The sequence below is a fragment of the Toxorhynchites rutilus genome, chromosome 3 (assembly GCF_029784135.1).
Source record: "Toxorhynchites rutilus septentrionalis strain SRP chromosome 3, ASM2978413v1, whole genome shotgun sequence".
Classification (NCBI taxonomy): Eukaryota; Metazoa; Arthropoda; class Insecta; order Diptera; family Culicidae; genus Toxorhynchites; species Toxorhynchites rutilus.
Window position 1 is genome coordinate 262,124,915 of NC_073746.1, and position 21,471 is coordinate 262,146,385.

A 21,471-nucleotide genomic window follows, 5' to 3' on the forward strand; every position below is an offset into this window, starting at 1 on the left:
TATCGGACAACTGGCGGAAATATTCCGTGCTGGTGTTTGAACTTACCTCAAGCTAGGCGACCTGCGGTGATGTCCGTTATGGTATGCATGGCCAGGATGCAGATGACCATCCCCTCCGGTCAACGATTCCAGCGATGGTTGCCTTGAAACATCCTGATGCTCCTGATGTTGGGTTTTTCCGATCGAATTCACGTTCGCATAGTTAAAAATGGTTACAAAAAAGAAGGGACGGGAAGACGAGGCGAAATGTTAAAAAATATGCCACACGTCCATGACTCAGTCTGGTATGATGTGGATTCTTCTCGACGTTATTAACGTAGGGTAAACAAGACTACTTTCACTACAGATAAGTTTCGCTAATCTATTATTTTTGTTCGTTTTTTTCCAATTAAGGAACCCCTAGATTGATTTGGATCGCTCTACACATAAAACATTGTCGTTCTCAGATTGTGTTTTCAGTTCAAAATCTTCCAATCGGGTAATTTTGCGGATAGGTAAGATTGTCCTATATTTAGTAGAAATGTTGCGTAATTTACAAAATAAAATCATGACGGATGGTAGAGTGTATAGTTTCTAGTGTTTTATGTGAAATATAATTGAACAGCTGGAACAATAATTACAGCACAATCGAATCAGGCATGCATTGCAATAATTTTTTTTGATTCGATCATTTTATAATTCTATCATGGACAGTTGAAATCAAGTATAGCTGCAAGTTCCGAAAATTACAATGGTGGTAACCAAAAGCATGCATTTGATCTACTAAAGTGATTGAATTATTTAGAGAGAAAAAAAACTTTTTACTAAGGAAGAAAAATCTAACTCAAGTGCTGTGCTTTACGACTGAGAAGCTGAAGCTAATTTGTGAATATCGAAGATTTTATCTTTATTAATTTTTTTTGTTGGTTTTCATTACTTACCGCTACGCAACTTCAATGCTAACCCTCTATTCTACCATCAGAGAATCATAGGGTGGGTGGAAGGGGAAACTATACTATGCTAAATGGGATTTAAGGGAAAGCCTATGGTTCTAAATACTAGCAATTCTCTCTGGATTCGTTGTTATGTTCGAACAGCAACCTGTAAAATATTCTCACTTTTTGCTAGAGAGACATACATTGGATGAGTAGCTAAACAACTTCTTATATAAGTTATTTCGTGAGTTCTTCATTAAATTTTGAGTTTTCATTGAAGTTGTTCGACATAATATAACATTGTTATACGCCTCTATTCCAACCAGAAAAGTAATGAGTTCCGACAAACAAATCGAAAAAGTCGAAAGTCGAAAAATTCACGAGCAGTGCATATGAGTTGATGTAATTTAGTCTCATATAATTATTTTATTGTGTCGAATAATAACGTTGAGAATCCAAAATTTAGTTTCAAAGTTTCCATAACTTCAAAAATAAATCAAATCGAGCGCGGAGTTCCAGTGGCGTCGCAGATAAACATTCTCAAACTGAGCAAAAAGGTGACATTGATTATAGCTGTCTTGTTAACTTTGTTGTATCTTCAATTAAACTTATGACACATTTTTCTAAACTTAACAAAAAAGTTGTGACAATGTGAATCGATTACATTAGAAAGACCTCAATTCACCCAATTCCGCCCAATCGAAAAATATTACAATATTTTCAAGCGGAAATTGAAGAAGGGTGTCAAAGTGACTCGACACATGGAATAAAATGGCCGCTACTACTGTCTAGCTGACCACACAGTGGCGAATTTTGTTCAGTATGTTTGCGTCACACGCTCACATTGTTGTTTTTATGCGTTGCCAAGAGAGAGGGAAGTCATTAAAATAGTCTTGTGTTTTGTTTATTAGACTGTGTTTTGTTTGTTAACGTTATCGGAATAATAGCGGTGGAATAAATATGTAAACGCCTGTGACCGAGTGTATGTCATCCCCCTTCCACAGTGTTCAAAGTGCCTTCCGCGATCAACTTACTCGGCACGTCCTGTTTTTTCCTATTTCAAAAAACTAATCAAACAATTAAATTTTGTGTTAAATCAAAATTAAGTGCGCGGACGCATTGCGAATGTTGAAGCTACCTAGGATTGAAGCAACGTTTATCGGTGGTACAAAAAGTTATTCAATTTCGACCAAAAACAGTATCACTTTAAGATTGCTAAGGAGCTGTTGCACTCTGTCCGCGACAACTCAAATCCGCTTGAAAAGGCTATAACCGGTGACGAATCATGGGTTTATGGTTATGAGGTGTAAACCAAAGCTCAATCATTTCAATGAAAGCGGCTGATTTGGAAAATGCTAAAATCGAAGCCGAGCCAAAACCCGGCAAGCAAAACAACTGTCAAAACTAACTGAACAATTTGAAATGGCCGAACTTGTCGGTATGTGTGAGAGACATGAGTACCAACCTAACGCAACCCACAAAAAAACGAAGATCGAATATACGTGACCCGAGTAAATTCACAATTCGCAATACTTTATGATCAGACATGGAATATTCAGAAGAAAAATAGTGTGAAAATGTTGAAAAGTTGGAACAAGTAGTTTTAACTACTTGGAACGAAATACAGATTTCAACACGCCGCACAGTGCGTTGAGTAGTAGACAAAAAACAATTTTAAAGCTTTTTTCGGGGGGCCCAATGCACTCATACTTGTTTATGTATACCTGAAACTATGTAAACAAGTGTTGGTAAGCTAGATAAAGGGCCTGATAGCCGAATACACTTCACGGTGGAAACGAAATGAAATGCATCCGCGATGACAACGGTACGGTGTCGACATCTGGATACGAAATTATTTTTCCACTAAAACTTATCATTATAGTATCAAATTATCTTCATATAAAATTTTTGTATGAGATTGTTATACGACATTAAGAAAACAAAGTTTTCCATTCACATTGAACACCAATTTGATACTAAGAAGTTAATTTTCATTAATGATTTTTATTTGAAAAGTGCTAATTCTGCCTGAAAACTCATTATTATCTTCGACACTTCGCTAACTCGTAAAACGTAGTTCAATGTCGTGCCATTTATTTTTCACCGTGAAGTGTATTTGAGAATCAGGCCCAAAGCATCACAAAAACTAATTAAAGCAGCTGAACGGTCACTTCTTGCGAGATTGTTGCGTGAGAAGTGTTTTTGTGAAATTTCAAGCGGGTTTCAACTTGTTTTTAAAAGTCAAACCTTGTGATCCATCGAATCAACTGACATGGAATGTAATTATCAAGGTAAGTAGAGAATATTTTAATGGAACAGTGACTTGGTTCTAATAATACTCTTGAGAAAATGGAGAGTTGAATTTCAAAGAAATAAAACAAAATGATGTCATCAAAATTCAAACTTTAGATATCGTTTTACCTCCATAGAATTATTTCAAAATATGTCCTCTTTGAGGGCATATATGACTTAGGTGCAGTTTCCTGCAGTTCTAAATGATATTCAATTATTTGTAGGTCAGCGCCAATCACTCCGTATTCATCAAATTTCTGAAAAGTGGGTGGAAAGTAGTGAGAATAACGGAAAATAACTCATGCGTACTTCGCTATCTGATCACTTATCTGCCAGAAGATAGTCCGGAGCAGGTTTACAAAAGTTATCACAACTTGCGGACGTCCCCAGAATGATTTTGAGAGTTGCTTAAATAAAACAAAAAGTCGTCGAGTAGCAGAACTAGTTTGGAATAACGCCCCAGAAGGCCTAGCTTTTGCTGCGAACATATTTGAGAATTCAGCTCTACTAAATGGAGCAAGCAACGAGTGCTTAACGCATGCACAAGCATTGGCTCTTTTTGTAGACTTGGATCTGACGGACCGGAAATATGTTGCGCTTCCAGGGGTGGTGAACAATTTACATAAACATTGCTTTCCAAGTCTGTATGCCCTGAAACAAGGAAAGAATAAAATCATCCCGAAAAACATTTCGGTTTCCACTGCTAAGGAGATAAACAGCTCTAACGCCCACGAGAAGCCCGAGAATTCCGGAAACTTCAGGTCTATCGATTTTGCTTTGCGCAGTCTTCCGAAAAACACTTACACATGTCCATGCGATGTTCAAATTCCATGTTTTTGTTTGTACACGAACATGCCTTTCGCTAGTGTTCAATGTTTACCCCAAGCACGAACAATGATACTCAAACATAAACATGCGTTTCTCACATCATAAACATGCACGGGAAAAAACATAATTCATCCTAAAATATTTCTTTGTAGAGCACTTTTTCACAGAAACTAACTAGAAATTTAGTTCGTATTGCAAAAATTACGTGAACTCAGAGGCTATGAATTCATGTACATTTTGCAAGTCTGATTAAATAATCCATAGCTATTTCCCGTGAAAAAAACATGCTCAGAATAGAAAGAAGCTTTCTATAAGAATTTTTTTTCTCCGTGAATGTTGACAATTGAGGTCTGGGGAACCGAGTGCACAGCGAGGCGACGTCATACAAATGCTGGCCAAATAAATAAATGAACAACCAAAAATAAGTTTTAGATGGATGTTTTAGTACTTGTTCAAATAGCTGATAATAGTGTATGTTACATAAATTCATTTTATAAATTGATGCGTGGACTAATTAATAATATCAATTGTGAAGAACTCTGATATCAATTGACGCTTATTTTGTTCAGAACAGATAAAGAGATGCATTTTATTTGCCCAAAATTTTAGACGAAGCACTTATTTTTATGATTGATTCTTCCCTTCCCTTTTCTATGTCAACACACCAACACACCATGTATTGAGCGGTAGTGGTGTGGTGTCTAATTCGCTTCTTTTGCTCTACACATTGCCGTTGCTTGGGTAAAAATACAAGAGAAACTGCACATGATGTTTAAACATCATGTCAAACAAACATGTCACATTTTCAAACAAAGATACGAAAAAAATGGTGGGTTATATCTAGTACAGGGTGGGCCATTTAAAGTGGGAGCATCTGGCAACCCCATAACTTTTGACAGAGATGTCAGATTAACAAATGTCATACCGCGTTGGAAGCGTCATTTCAGTACAATTTTAACCATGGAACAATACACACCTAAACAACGCGCTGAAATTGTTCAGCTGTATATTCAAAATAACTTCTCAATTGTGTTAACTAAACGTGTGTGGAAAAATAAAAATAAAGTTAAAACATCGCCTGGAGACAACACTATACGTCGATTATATGCCAAATTTATATCGTCTGGTAGTGTTGGTAATGCCAGTCATCTGTCCAGACAACGACCAAGACGTTTCGACGAGAATATTGATGCCGTTCGAGCCAGTGTTGCAGAGACTCCATCGACATCAGGTCGCCATCGTTCGCAAGAGTTAGGCATCGCTCGAACCACTCTCCGACGCATAATTCGTGTTGATTTGAAAATGTTTCCGTATAAAATTCAAATGGCTCAACAACTTAACCCATCTAACTTACCACGTCGACTTGATTTTGCGAAATGGACCATCGAAATGGCCAAAAATGAACGTGGCTTTTGGCAAAAAATCATAATGTCTGATGAGGCGCATTTCAACTTGAATGGAGGAGTGAATAAACAAAATTGTCGGTTTTATGCTACTGAAAACCCTCAATTCATCGAAACGCAACCTCTTTACGACCAAAAAGTTACTGTGTGGTGTGGCATTTATGCCGATAAAGTCATCGGCCCGTATTTCTTTGAAAACGAAAATGGAGCAACGGTAACCGTGAATGGGGAGCGTTATCGGACAATGATAACCGATTTTTTTTTGCCATTTGTTCGTGAAAATGAATTGGACAATTACTGGTTCCAACAGGACGGCGCTACATGCCATACAGCGGCTGCCACGACCAAATTATTGCGCGAAATGTTCCCCGGAAGATTAATATCGAAAAACGGCGATTATGACTGGCCACCGAGATCACCTGATTTGACGCCTCCTGACTTTTTTTTATGGGGATATTTAAAATCCAAGGTATACACTGGTAAACCAAGGACCCTGGCTGCGCTGAAAGACAATATCCGACAAGAAATTGCTGCCATATCGGCCGAAACATTGGGCAAAGTGATGGAAAATGCCGAAAAAAGGGCACATTTTGCGGTCAAGGCCAGAGGCGGTCATTTACGAGATATCATAATCAAAAAGTAGTTAGAACAAATCTCCTTGGACCACAATAAATGAATTTCAAAAAAAAAAAAAAAATTAAAATTCCACTTCTTTACTTTGCTATTGCAAAAACAAATCCTTCCACTTTAAATGGCCCACCCTGTATATAACCGCAAGGTTGACGTGGGACTACCTTAGCTTAGCAATCATTTGCATTGCAATCATTTGCATTTGCATTGCATTGTTTAAATTTTTGATGGAATGAAACAACTCCCGAATTCAATTGAATTCAATATATTTGCTTTGTGAGTAACAAAAATGCCACTGACTTGCATGAATTTGCAACGCCAATTTCCCCACGCTACATGGATTTGAAGTCTGTGTTAGGGAAACACATTTTAGTCGGAACAAAAATACCCCCGACTTTCATGTATTTGCAATGCCGATTTCCCCAAGGCTGCTTGATTTTGATGGCTATGTTAGGGAAACCGTAGTTCGGGCCAATCAAAATGAGGCAGTTATGGCGTTTAGATAACGCTTAACATTTTACAGTTATTCAATTTTTTATCTAATGAAAAATAACATTTTTTTAATTGCGATAGAAGCGTGAAAATATTCCCTATCAATTGATGCAAACATCTTTCCGAACCAGTAAGGAATGTTCGAGTTATAAGCATTCGGAATCTTTCATTTTTTTATTCATGTTCTGTATTTAGGTTTTCATTTTATCCCCCATATACTCCGGTTAGACGTAGTCCTACATCAAAAATCATGTTTGTCTACATTTAAACACAAACACAAAACTGCAAGAGCAGCGTGAACATTGTTCGCCTCGTACGCAGTGTGTTATGTGAAAAGTGTTATGTGGAAGACTGGCTTTGCGTAATCAAAACTTTCGAATGTCTGTTGTACAGGGTTTTCCATTTCGGGCTTCCGAAAGTATACAGCCCTGCGCTGACAAACGTTTGACACAGCTGTCAACCAAAGCGTCATATCGTTAGTTGAATGTCTGCCATTTTACAATATGGATCGTTTTAGCATCGCACAACGTGTTAATTTTGTTAAATTATACTATAAAAATGATGAAAAACCGGCAAATGTTTTTCGAGCATTACGGACGGATTTTGGTCGTTTGGTCGTGTAGCGAATTTTGCATTTGGACTTGCATCTACATCCATATAAAGTCCAACTGGTACAAAAATTAGAGCGTAGTGACCATGGAATGCGTCGGGCATACGTCGATTGGGTGAACGAACAACAGCAGCAAAATGCTGAATTTTCGCATCAAATTTTCGTTAGCGATGAGGCACATTTCGAGCTCGGTGGCTATGTGAACACCTAAAATTTCCGTATATGGGGCTCAGAAAATCCACACGTGATTGTTGAGAGGCCATTGCATCCGTCAAAAGTCACTGTTTGGTGCGCATTATGGTCTGGTGGAGTCATCGGGCCATATTTCTTTGAAAATGAGGACGGCGAGACGGTAACTGTGAATGGTGAGCGCTATGGCCGCATGTTAACCGATTTTTTTTGAACTCGCTTGACTTTCTTTTGTGGGGTTATGCGAAAGACCGTGTCTATGCCAACTCTCCGCAAACTCTTGAACATCTGAAAGACAACATTCGTGAAGTTATGACCGAGATACCGCCCCATATGTGCCGAAAAGTCATCGAGAATTACCTGTTCCGGATCACGGTGTGCGAGGAAGCCCTAGGTGGACATTTGAATGATGTTGTATTTTACACATAATGGCATAAACCAAACTTTAATTTGAAATAAAAGTTTCATCGAAATTCGAATTCTAAGTGTGTTTTATTTCAATTTACTTTCGGAATTTAAAGTTGGAAAACTCTGTATATAGCTTACAGGATTGTCTTATTCATTCAAAAATTGAGAAGAAATTTATCTGATATTTCTTTTAATATATATATATATATATATATTTCTTATAGATTTTCGGGCGAGGGGTGAGGAAGGGAGATGAAAGATATGAGCACCATTGTGGCAGCCATTTGTGGCTAGCTTCCACATTCACTTTAAGCGAAAATCGTCCGCTTTTCAGAAGGATGACGAAGAGTTATCTCAGTATTCCTTGACTAGCCGTGAAGCAGAATGGCTCGAGAAAGAAATTTTGAAAGTCGTGGATATTTCTAGCGAAGATAACATTCAAATGAAAAGGAAGTATAGATGTAGAATGCAAACATTCTAATATGTGTTTGAAGCAAGCTGCAGTTTTGTTTATGAATTAAAAAAGTTGGAAATGTGAAATAATTGAAATAATATTTTTGTTTTTTTTTTTTGAAAGAAACCCGAGTAAATTATATAAGGGGTGATCAATAAATAAAGTTTTATTTTTTATAATCAGTTGGATATGAGACACTTTTGCCATTGTACAACAGATATGTAATTAATACCAGCAATGTGTTTCCCAAAATATTAGTACTTTTCACTTTTGACAAACAAAGTTTTGTTTACATGAGATACTCACGAGATTATTCAAATGACATAAGACACTTATGCAAACAGTTATCTGATCTTGAAAAACAACTAATTCAACATAGTTTAAACCAGTGGTTACTCAAATAATTATTCCTGCGTATCCAAAATGATCAGACGTTTACGTAAACAGTTGTTCTATACTTATGTAAACAATCATTAACTTGAGACTCAACTTAATTCTTTCGATATTGATGTAAATATTGTAGAGAGCAATATATTCCTAATATGGTTCTATAGTAACAAAATATGATTTTTCGTATTTTCAGATATTTCGCTTCCGACTCAAACTCTAATGGTTATAAAGCTAGTCTTGAATATGAAGATATTCCACGGACAACGTGGAGCGAATAAATGTTGTGTTTTATGATCCGCCCGTGATTTTAAATCACGGTCTCATTTCAACTAGCGAGCAGACAATATAAATTCTTAATGCTGATATTACACATAGAGGTTAGAGGAAAGGAAGACAAACAGCGGTACAATTTCGTTCGCGTCGATTTTCATACCGTCTGGTGGTATGTTTCTGTATGTTTGTATCACACGCACACATTATTGTTGTTTTTAGGCGCCGCCAAAGGTAGATCGACCCTTTTATACCGTTTTTTAGAGTATATGAGTGTATGTTGTTGCTTCCGTGGCCAAGTGGTTAGCGTCAAACATCACATGCCGGGTGTTCGGGTTCGATTCTCGTTCTGGTCGAAGGAATTCTTCGTCAAAAAAATTTTCATCTCCCGCACTGTGGTCACGCGTATTCTAGAGCATGCCACTCAGAAAGCATTCAAGGCGTGTTATTTGGCATAGAAATTTTAAAATTTTTGAAAATGATTTAAACTTATTGCGCTTTTTAAAGGCGAATGAACTTCAAATTTTAAAGCCTCTTAAAAACAAACAATGCAAGTCAAGTTTTGGTGCTCAAGCAGTGTTGCTGACACGCAAATGGTCTCTCGGTAGTTTCCATAAATTCTAATCGTGAATTTGATAATGATGCCCATAACCAAATCAAACACAAACACTTGATTCTGACAGCTACTGAATAACCTTTTCAAATTTCTTATTTATTACAAGTTGTAACCACATATTTGAAAACTCTTCGTTGATGGTTGGAATAGAGCTGGCTGTATGATTCATTTTATTTTTTGTTTGTTCTGTCTAGTCGGGATGAAAAACCGAAGCTTAGCTATATTCTACCCTACGAAACTGCGCCAAGGCCTTGAAGCCTAATGCTTCAAGCTATTGGGCCATTAAAAACGACAATCGAAACAAGCGCAGTATACTCATCCGACTTCATAATAAAACAACAATAACCATTTGTTCGCACAGTAACAGTTATCATTGTTGGAGAGTGCCACATTTATAATAACCACAATTAATCAACACCAACACATTGAATAAAAAACTGGGTAAATGTTAATCAACATGTCCACCATATGATACGGTGAAAACGGAAATCAAAAGTAGGTTCTCAAATACCGATTATATACGAACGGAAAGTGGGAAGCAACAGAAGAATTTGTTGTTTTGTTTCATTACCAGTTGCGAACGAGACTTCACCTTTTTGTTCCTAGAAAAAAGAAGGAAAAGTACGTCGAATTGTGAAACATGAAAAGAGAGAAATGCAGATAAAATCAAATTGCAACATGTAAACATTTTTTGACGAAAATGGGCGACTTCGATATAGATTGGAGCTCGAGAAGTCGGGGGGAAGGACTGATTTGATAGAAGTTGTATGAGTCTGACACTTACCTGAAGGACCGCTTGCGCATAGTGGTGCGTCGAGCGAGGCTGGCCAGAGTACCTTCATGATCGACCTCGTGGCCCCCGTGAACTCCATTGGGCGGATGGGCGTACAAAAGATGGGTCTGTGAGTTAACGCCTTCACCGTTCTCGATGCTCAGGGAACCGGTGCGAGATCCGGTGGTTTTTTCGAGTGCAGCCATGTCGAGAATCGCACCAAAAATGGATGGCTTCTACGGGGTGATTTTTTTTGTTTGTTTGTTTTCGTTCGAGTCGGTTGATACGATTGATTGTGTTTTTGATTGGTGGGTATGATTTTCAAGTGAAATTTTTGTGCGTTGAATGTACACAACACGTTGAAGGTGCGCAGTCAGCCGTCATCGCACATATCACGAATGTCCACGAGTAGGACGATTTTGTTGGATGGTTTGAGCATGGCGACATTGTTATGGTAGAGTTTAATGCGTTTTTACAGTAGTGTTATTTTGTTAGTTTAGCGGAAGCGATTTTTAATCGAAGCGTAAAACGAACAAACGAAATATATGAAATAGTTTAGAAAATGTTAATGCATTGCTTCGAAATTAAGTAAGTATGCTTTTTTTACAGGCGAGTAACGAATAAAATTACGTATAGCTAGTGTTAGTAATTTGATTCGTTACCGTTCAAAAGTAATTGGAATAACTCGCATTCCCGACTGGGGCGAGCAGTTTCAATCACTTGATGATGAATTAAACTAGTTGTATTTACAGTTTCGTGTTTAAGTTGTAAACCGAGTAAGAAAGTCATTAAGACAAATTCGAAAAACCGTGTCAAATTCAAACTTGAAGTAAAAACATGCAATCGAGTGATTATTGAAAAAAAAACTATTCTAATTGAGAATATCGAAAACCGGATCGGCATGCAATTGTAAAAGTATAGGTTTGACGAGAAAAAATATGCAAAAAATTTGTCATCAATCAAAAACTGTTAAATCTGTTGCTCGTGGGAATGTGAACATGATTTTTTTTTTGCTGTTTCGTGTCGCTGTCTAGAACTAGTAAGCTAAATTCAATCGTCTATGTCTAGGAACTAAACTAGAAGAGGATGATTTGAGACGCCACGTAACTTAAAAATAGGTTTTGTAGTTTGACTAGATAGACAAAAAAAAACTGTCGCTAAGATCTATTGGAAAGAAGGTTGACTAATAAGCCGTAAACGGGACAGAACTATTGCTACGAAAATTGATAATAATTGCAGATAAAATATAGGACAAGTTCAATCCAATTATTCATTAACTTATCTGAGTACTGAGTTGCAGATGCGATTAAATAGTTATTGCACTGATCATATTAGACAATATCTCATCATAATATTCGTAAGATGAATTCTATAATTTTATTGTTGATAAATTACGTCGAATAGGATTATAACGTTTTGGCTAGAAGATCGTCAACATTTTAGAAAATTTATGAATGAGTTCAATAAAGATGGATTGATATAAAAAATTCCCCGAAAAAGTAGAAACCGATGTCGCTTATCAAGAACTGTTTCGGAAATATTGTTTTCGTAATTACAATGAAATAGAACAACAACGTTTAATTCTCCGAATCTGCACCTTATTCAATACGGAAGCGGTTAATTGGTTCAAAAAATTTTCTCCACCTTTTCGGTAGAATCCTATTTTAAATTTGATCGGGTTGTCCGAGAAGTTTGTGTCAATTTTCAAGAAAAAAAAGCAGTACTTTTAAAGGTAGACATACATTTATCCTTTTCCATATGTATGTTCGGCTCCATTCCCCAATCTTTCACCATTTTCCATGCAGCCAATAAATTTCTCTCCTCTCAGAATTCTGACGACACAAGCTAGCAGACCGCAATATGTTTCCAAGGTTGACTGCGACTGCGGCTTATCTTATTCGAAGATATTCAAAATCAAAATGCAACGAATATCGTAACGTAATCATACGTCAACTATGCGTTGGTACCGCGGACACAAACCTTCACTGTTTTCGACCAAATTATGTGTAATTCATTCATCGTGACGTTTTATCAGGTGTGCCAGTTGAAATTGTTCGGTTGATGTTTCAGCGGTTGTTTGCAGGGTTCTACGCATTCGTTCGATTTGACATGTGTTTTTTTTTTCATTTGATATTAAACTTCAAAAATATCTAAGTGTCATGCTGCCTAAGACAAGGTAACTTGAAGATTCAGCGCATAAAAAATGTCGGATTTCGTTCCGAAAAAAACGACCATTTGCGGCCTACGCTACCTTTGTCTTTTCATCTCGAGAAAAATGCGGTCGGAACACATCGTTGTTTGTTATACTATTAGTTCAGTAACCCTAAGCGCCACATAATCATGACTCTCACCTGGTGAAGCCGGTCCATCCACTTCAAAGACAAAACGTTCCGGCCGAAAGACGATACTCTGTGTGTAATGGGACCACGATGGTATGGCGCTCCATGAGCTACTAAATCCGGGTGAAACGGTAAATACAGATGGCTACCGGGAACAAATGATAAATTCGAACATCGCATTGATGGAAGAAGGTGCGAAATGGGCCCGAAGACACGGTAAAGTTATATTACTGCATGACCACGCATCGCAGCACATCGCTAAAACCATGAAAGACACTATAAACCTGCTGGAAACCATTACCGCACCTTTTTTCTTCATTCCCTCACTACTTCAAAATATCTTCAACAACCCATAAAAACATCAAAAATTGCAATACTTGCAAGTATCAAGTATCATGCTTCATGTTATTTAGTGCTGCCTCAGCGGTTTTGCACCTCTTGATATCTTCCGTGCATCGCCATTTAACCAGCAGCAAACAAGCGTCCAACAGAGAACGCAAACAGTACCACACAAGTGTAGCGACAAAAATGAAACATTGCGAGGATGAACGTTCATGAGAAAACATGGCCCTGTCAGATTATCTCGTTTAGCTTCAATGGAACATGCACTTGCGCTGTAATTGTTTTTTGAGAATGTTTTCTAATGCCTTTCTAACATGTCTTTATTCAAAAACGCCACTTGACAGATCCTTTAGCTTGAAATCACCCGCCTTGCTCGCAATCGTTCAGCGCGTTGACAGCCCGACTTTGAAGGCTGCCTGTTTCACCACCATCCGCTCCTGCATTCGCTTAGTGCACCATCTAAGTAGTTGGTACCGAAAGTTCAGGTGGCCGAAAATCATTACCATTATCACTGGCTTCTACACTATTCCGGATCATTCCTAAAACAGTATATGGAAAATATGGTTCGCTCAACACTTTTGCACTCTTGGACGACTAAGTTATGATTCTGGACCTGTGACGAGAAGGTACGAACTTAGACGAGAAGATCAGCGACGCGATGATCGAATGTATTACTGATATCCGAATCTCAATATGTTACTTCAGCGGTGCAACTCGAAGGACGTATCAAATTTCTATGAATTCAATAAAGACGGGAGTCCACAATGCTGTCTGATCGCCGCCAAATCAAGAGTAGCGCCTCTGAAACCGTTGTCTATTCCCTGGAATTCCAGACAGACCCAGAATCGCATTGGCCAGGATAAAATCAGATTTTCGAAATAATAGACAATTCGTGTTTTTTCAAGTAGGAATGATTCTGGAACAGACAACGGCGTGTCAACGGAGGTGGGTACAATCAAAATCAACCAGCGGAAGAATCGACGAAATGGAAAAGTGATCCGTACTTCGACCAAGACAGCAAATGGTTTCAAGAATTCAATTTTCTGCAGCTACCGGAAGATGAGTGGTTCCGTGTCAAACAACCAGTGGTGACTACTACAGAAGAAATGCGAGCGCCGATTTTACATCACTATTCGATAGAGACAACGATGAATTCCCTGTTCGCTCCCTGGGATAGCCTGCTACATCATACGCTAATCGATTTCTGAACAACGCGTCCAAGAAGCAACGGAAGTACTCCATGCTCAATGGGAAGCTTACGCAGTTGAAGTTCAATTCGAAGAAAACTCTGAATGAATCGGGAAAGAAGGTCTTCGGGAAGAACAGTTCCATTTACTTTTTTATGTCTATCTTGTGCAATCATAGACTACTATGCGAAAGCGGCACAATCGCAAGACTACGCACAATTCCAACACAATTCCAAGACTACGTTCAAGAAGGCGAAACGCGATTGGGTGTTCTACAAAATTCGTACAGCTCGACCAATGATTTAACCGATGAGGTCTCTTCCGGTTGCGCATCGGACCCATCACGAATGACTTTTAACCTATACGGGGCTGGACTATTTCGGACCGCTGCTGGTGGAGGAGGGAAGGTCTAGCTTTAGGCGATGGATAACACTTGTCTGACGGTGCGTGCAGGATCACTGTTAGAATTCTCCAGCAAAAATGGAACGAATTTCAAAGGAGTTGAATGTGTACTGCAACACCAGATAAAACAAGGACTGTCCATAACAAGTTCCAATATAAAATGGAGCTACATAAATACCACCAGGGGCGGTTACGGCTGAAGTGTTTTCAGAAGGAAAGACACTGGTCGTGGTGGCTGAAAATTGTGGCAAACTCAAGGCCTCTGGAAACATTCACACCAAACCACAAAAAAAAGTTTGCGTACTTTGCGCCGAAACAAAAAAAAAAGTTTCACTGGAAGGGAATCTAGAATTTGTCTGAAAGATGGCCGAAATGTGTATAATCAAATGGGTATTACTTTGAATAAAAATATATTCCTGAAAATTAAGTGTTTGCTTCATTGGAAAAACCGGACAATTTCAATTTGCACACCTTGCAACTGACCAGACATCTCGTGTTAATCAAAACTGACTTAATTACAAGTTCTAGTTCGCTTTTTCTAGGAGCCAATTGGTTCATTCTTTTGCGATTTAAAAAAAACGGAACCAATTGTAACGAATGTTACGAGTCCGTGTTCTGTTGCGCAGATCATAAAGAGCATGGAGTATATGCCTTTTCTCGCAATTGTTCACGATACTTTGAATCATCAAGACTTGTACATGAAAATTCTGGGTTATAGTTATACGAGGTGGCCAGTTCTGATGGCTAAAATCGAGTTATAATAGCCCCAGAGTTCTTCGAGACATTTTCGAAGATAAATGTTCTGAAATGTGGTTGTATTTCATGCATAGTTGCAGTATTCCATGTGAAGGACATCGAGAGTGAAAATATTATAATCTCAAATTAACGATCTCCAGTTTAAACTCCGTGATAGAGTAAGTAATCAGTTTCTACCACTGAATGTACAAAATCAACTGAAAGTTCTAAAGGAAAAATATGTTTATACTGAAGGTTTTTTGGAACTTATTGCAATATTTGCCATGCCAAGAATTTCACGAATAAACGAGACTAGTTAAACTATTTGTTGTATACTTCTTCAGTTTATGTTTATACAACTTATATACGCAATGTTGTTTTTTTTTATTTTGATATCCCGCGTTAGACTTCTGGTCATCTGATCACTTTACTCATGCACCATGTTTTCATTCTTTATCAATGTCTCGATTTGGTCATCATCACTGGCGGCACGAACTTTCAAATAGACTTGAATGCCAGGAGGGTATTAAAATCTAAATCCACTTATTTGATTCTATCAGATGTAAGAAGCAAATGCTTCTATCATTTTTCTACGGATTGATCTAGCGGAAAATGACATAATTTTTTTCAACAAAATTCCATAGAAAGTTTGTTTGTCATCAAATTGTTTCAAAATATTAGGGCCACGTGAGTGATCTAGAAGCAAGAAAGATTGGGTGCCTTGGTTTGGCTTGAAGCTGAGTCGCTGTTACGGTAGGAAAACGTTTGTTTGCTTCCGTTACAGTAAAACATGCAAAGTTTTCGGCCATTCTTCCACACCAAAATTCAACCGAAAATTAACGTCTTTGAAGTACTGTTTACAATGATGCTTAATCACATTAAGATATTAGATTCTTCTCCAAGTCATTATTTCGCCATCACTCCCGGTACATGGTTGCAGTTTTCCAACCTCAAATCTTGGGTTTTACTCGGGACTCAGCTTAGTGTCTGGTGATTTGTCGAAATAAACTGAAATTGTACTGGATATAACCGATGAATTTGAGTCGATCATTACAAATACAAATGCAATACTAATGGCCACAATACTACACAAAACACGATACAGTCATCGTGCAGCATGACAATGCTTGATCCATTGTAGAAAAATGTTCCAGACACATGTACTTGAAAACGTTGAAATGCAAAATATCACCCCACCAGTCGTCTCTGGGGTTATCATTTGCACTTGTATCACCAGTTCCTAGTTCAAAAAATTGTCAGCAATATCAAACTTCCAACGTTGAGGAAAAAAGAAGCAAAAGTAAACATATGCACATCTACATCTGATAATATTTTTTTCTCATTTCTTGTAGAACTTCTGTATTCCTGGATTCTGGAATTAGAGGTGCAGATTCGGATTCAGATTCCAGATATCGAAGGTCGTGCTCAGTTTCAAGGTAGGGAAAGATTTTTAAGCGGACAATTTTTTTAGGTTGTGTTTTAGGGCTGTGTGACTATGCAAAAAAAAATCCGATATATGACACGCTTTCAACGATCTTCATTGCCAGAGTTGTTATTATCGCTTCACAACTTTATCTATAGTGAAACCATCTCGTTGTGTTGTTTCGTTTGAGGTGAAATGACTGTTGGAGAGTTTTGTAGATTCAGTGCACAGAAAATCTATTTTCGATTGCGGAAGCCAATTTACAGGCACTTTTTACATGGGACTCTATGCGACCCTATTTTTCGTGGCCAATTGGGATTGCACTCACGCTCGGTTCTGCGTTCCGTTCTTTGTACAGGCATCGTGTGTGATTCTGAACGGAAGCTTATTCTACTAATGTATCTAGTAGTCCCACAAATGAAGGTTACATGGAAAAATAATGTTGAATTTTATGTTCAGTGTAGGAAAAAAAACTAACTATCTACTATTATTTCTATTCTTAAGATATCTGTTCAATTACCTAGTCAAAAACTCAACTGGATTAACAGCACTAGTCAAAAACGGGCTAGGATTTTGTAGAGGAGACAGTCGGCGCAGCTTTTATCCTAATTCTCACGGTTTGCTCACCGAGTAATAGGATAGTGTAGTCAAATCACAAATGAAGACGGAGAGATAGAGGTACATTTAGAGGCAGAGCAACAAAAGTAGAGTTAAAAGTTATTTTCCAGGAGCCCTCTCTGGTGCCATTGTTCCTATTGGGAAACCTTTGGAATCGCTTCTGTGACGTGTATCGTTTTTCGATAAACTAGGATCCTGGAAATCCTGGTTAGGGTTGATTCCAGACCAATAATACTGACTGGGTTTCAATATTTCGTATTAGAACAACACGGTTTTACTCTGACAAAGCGGATGGCAAATGTGGCCTGAAATAAATGGTACACAGAGAGTGTGAGTCTCGATATATCCTGATGGTGCAGAGTGGATGATGGTGGTGAAAAACAAAACTTCTTCAGCAGATAAGTATTTGCGTACCGCTCGCATGCGAATTGGTAAAATTGTGTGTAGATTGAAGCGTTAGAACTCATTCATCTGGGCATGCGTTCGAAGTGGGAATAGGTTGGAATATCATCACAGCCTGTGGACACCTGTGAGTGGTTGAGATTTGGTACTAAATTATAGCGCTAAGACCTCCGATTCGCTTGTGAAATTGTCGAATTGAGTTTGTTGATATTTCGTCAACGAATTGTGTTCAAGTTGATGTCTCCTCATCAGAAATTTTACTTCCAATGAAATTATCATACTGAAGCATGAGCGTCATGCTTCAACTCATAAACAAATTTAAAAATATTCTTCACAAAATCAGAATGTAGATGATGGTTTTTCATTATTTATCTCTTCATAATTAAGTAAATAATATTTTTGTTGGAAGAAAACTTCATATACAGCCGAAGTATACATTGAAAATGAACTTTGATCGACGATCTAGGATCTATGATCTGTTTTATACATATTTGTTTAGCACAATTCGAACAGTCATGGAAGGAGCTAATCGACACGCCACCAACAATTTTTGAAATTGACAAAATGATGGCTAAAATATATCAAAATAAGAAAAGTTTAGCTTCTCTTTAATAGAGGAGATGTGTCCAAAACGCGCCTGCCGGGCAATTTGATCCGCCTGATTTTCTCGTAAACCAGCAAGAATAGAAATGCAATGGTTATAGGCAATCGTGCCAGTGAATGTCATTTATTAGTCATTTAGTCATTTTTATTGAGTGGATTTCCAAGTGGATATCTTAGATGAAGAAAACGCATCGGCTTACCATCGGGCAGTACAGTATACCCTCGATCGGGACAATTTGCTCGCTTTGGGCCGGAGAACATTCTCACGAGAGAAATAGCTTGTATATAAGAGGTGCCAGATGATTTTTTTTCAAATATCTGCATGACACGAATGAATGTCATCAAATGTAATCATAATGTACAAAAATTAGCAAACCATCAAGATATTTCTAAATCATGTTCGATAAATCACACAAACAGTTGTTTTCACATACTTGGAAATGACCTCAGTATGTTTTCACAAACTTAAATGTCTTCAAAACGTAAACATGTCTTCACATTTGGCATCTATATTATGTGCTCAGAGAATGTAGAAAAAAGAGCGTGGACTGGAGAATTAATTCACGAATACTGGGAGAACGCGCTCACCGGAGAAACGGTTTCTTCTCTTCGCTGATGGGCATGAAGTGAATAGATTGATGGAATCTATCATTCATACAAGCTGTTTCTCTGAGCTTTATAGTCTCTGAGAGATAGAATTTGGGCGCCTTACAAAATAAAATTCGTAGCACTTTTGTTATTCAGTATCTAAAAACAGAACGATTACAGATGGCTGAGGGTTAAATAATCTATGTACTGACGTCGTTGTGACCTTAATTTTTAAGAGCACGGTCAAGATAAATCCATTCTCGCTTAGGGGGTGCATATTACACACTTCTCCTATAATTACAAACTGAATGTCATGCTGCGTGCTCTGTTGACGGAGCGGACAAAGTCAGAAAATACTGACGTTTTTGTTCATGCCACCTTATGTCATTGTGTGTGTATGTTTGGCTTGCTTCCTCCCATATTTATAGGGTGAGTTGGTTCGTTGCTATTACTGTACTGCCGTTCTACGCATATTTGTCACATGTTACTTTTTGACAATTTTCACTTTTCTTCATAATACGATGTCTTTCCGAAAAACACAAAAAACATACTGTTTGTTCTCAGCTTTAAAAAAAAAACAACACCAAGCACAATTGTCCTATGTTGATATAATAAATAAATCGGTTCAGGTAAAATAATTTCATATCACGCTTTCAACAGGGCTAATGCACTCATTTCTGGTTTGGAAGAACGAACTAATTCTCAAACAAATTAAAAAAAAGTTTGACAGAACACGTGTATATCTTGTTGGCGAATGCCTAATAACAATGAGATTTATATTCTGCAAAGGTATTGCAGATCCCTTCTTCATAAAACGATGTTTTTATGTATAATCTTTCGGAAAAAACACAAAAAAGTTATTGTTTGTCTCGAGCATTTCAAAAAATCACATCAAGTTCAATTGTCTCATACTTCTCATACTTGTAGCACCCTTCACCGGGCATCTTTAACCAAGTTTGCTTCCCATACCTTTGCAATTCCTCTGTCAATTTTGATCTGTCCATGCGACAAAAAAATCCATGGAATCCCAGATCATCTACGCTCCGATTCTATTCCACCGATATTTTCGGCAGAATATGGGAAAGTTAGATCTGATAAAATGTTCTTTACTGATGGTTCATGCATAAACGGGTCCACTGGCTTCGGCATCTTCAATGAAAATTCCAGTGCCTCTTTCAAACTCAAAGATCCTTGTTCCGTATATGTCGCCGAAATAGGTGCGATATACTATGCTCTAGGGATCATTGAAACATTGCCCATCGACCATTACTTTATTTTTTCAGACAGTCTCAGCTCAATAGAGGCAATCCGCTCAATGAAAGTTGATAAACGCTCATCTTATTTCCTAACAAGAATAAGACATCTATTGAGTGTTTTGGTCGAAAAATTATTCGAGATTACCTTAGCATGGGCTCCCTCTCATTGCTCGATTCCGGGGAATGAGCAGACTCGCTAGCTAAGGTGGGCGCTTCAGAAAGCATATTTTTTGAAAGGCAAATTGCTTATAATGAATTTTTCCACATTATAAGCAATACACGTCAGTACACGCTCGTAAGTTGGCAGCACATGTGGAGTGAAGATGAGTTCGGTCGTTGGTTACACACGATTATCCCTAAGGTTTCGACGAAAGCTTGGTTTAAGGGATTGAATGTAGGTCGTGATTTCATTCGCGTGATATCTCGGCTTATGTCCAATCACTACAACCTAAACGCGCATCTCTATCGCATTGGGCTCGCAGCAAACAATCTATGTGATTGTGGTGATGGCTACCACGACATCGAACATATTGTCTGGTCGTGTATCCGATTCCATGCTGCTCGCTCTCAGCTCTCTAGAGCATTGAGAGCAAAAGGCAGACAATCGGATATCCCCATCCGGGATATCTTAGGTAGCCGTGATCCTGATCTTCTGCTTCATCTATACCTGTTCCTCAGAAACGCCGATGTCAACGTTTAATGATGTTTCTTTCGTTGTGTCGCTGTTTCATATCCCTCCTATCCGATCTATAAACTTTTACTTAGTCGCGGCAATACATACACACACTCTTTACAGATACACGGGCCAAAGGTTGTGCAGTCCACTGATCAATCAACAAGAGCTAAAGGTTCTACCGCTCATGATAACTCTACACGAGCTGATGATTGCACCGGCTAGTGACTATTCTATCCTGGATTCCTCGAGTCGAAAAGACGCACCACGCTAGATATGGGGTACAGACTAGGGGGGCGTTGCTGATTAATGGTCAGCTGCATCCCTATAGGAAGTATCCCGTGTCGAGCACAGGTACAGATCATTGGAGACAGCAACATCACAATTACGAAAACACTTGTAATACTAACCTCGAGCCAACCGCGAGTAATCGGTTACATATTACTAACATAGTTATAAGGCAAACATTGTCGAAATATTGAACTCCCGGCCCCGTTGACGCCATATGAGCCTTAATAAAAATATATATTTTGGATGAAAAAAAAAAATTGTCTCATGATGATATTATAGGCATAACTGTCCCACCATGAATTGTTAAGTCGGTAACCAAGCCTGATTGACTCAGTGAGCGGAAC

At 38.2% G+C, this 21,471-nt stretch overlaps 1 protein-coding gene across 23 annotated transcripts in view; it reads right to left on the reverse strand.

The window, feature by feature from the left end:
• LOC129776386 (voltage-dependent calcium channel type A subunit alpha-1-like) overlaps positions 1-21,471 on the reverse strand; it is a 266,278-nt gene that overhangs the window by 37,178 nt on the left and 207,629 nt on the right. For 19 of the 23 annotated variants that reach the window (XM_055781992.1, XM_055782004.1, XM_055782003.1 and 16 more), the window contains one exon: positions 47-162. In XM_055781992.1, coding sequence (XP_055637967.1) covers positions 47-162 — 116 coding nt within the window. Of the gene's footprint in view, positions 1-46; positions 10,099-10,280; positions 10,505-17,216; positions 17,620-21,471 lie in introns of those variants that run through there. The other 4 variants (XM_055782008.1, XM_055782007.1, XM_055782009.1 and 1 more) reach the window with 2 other exon arrangements.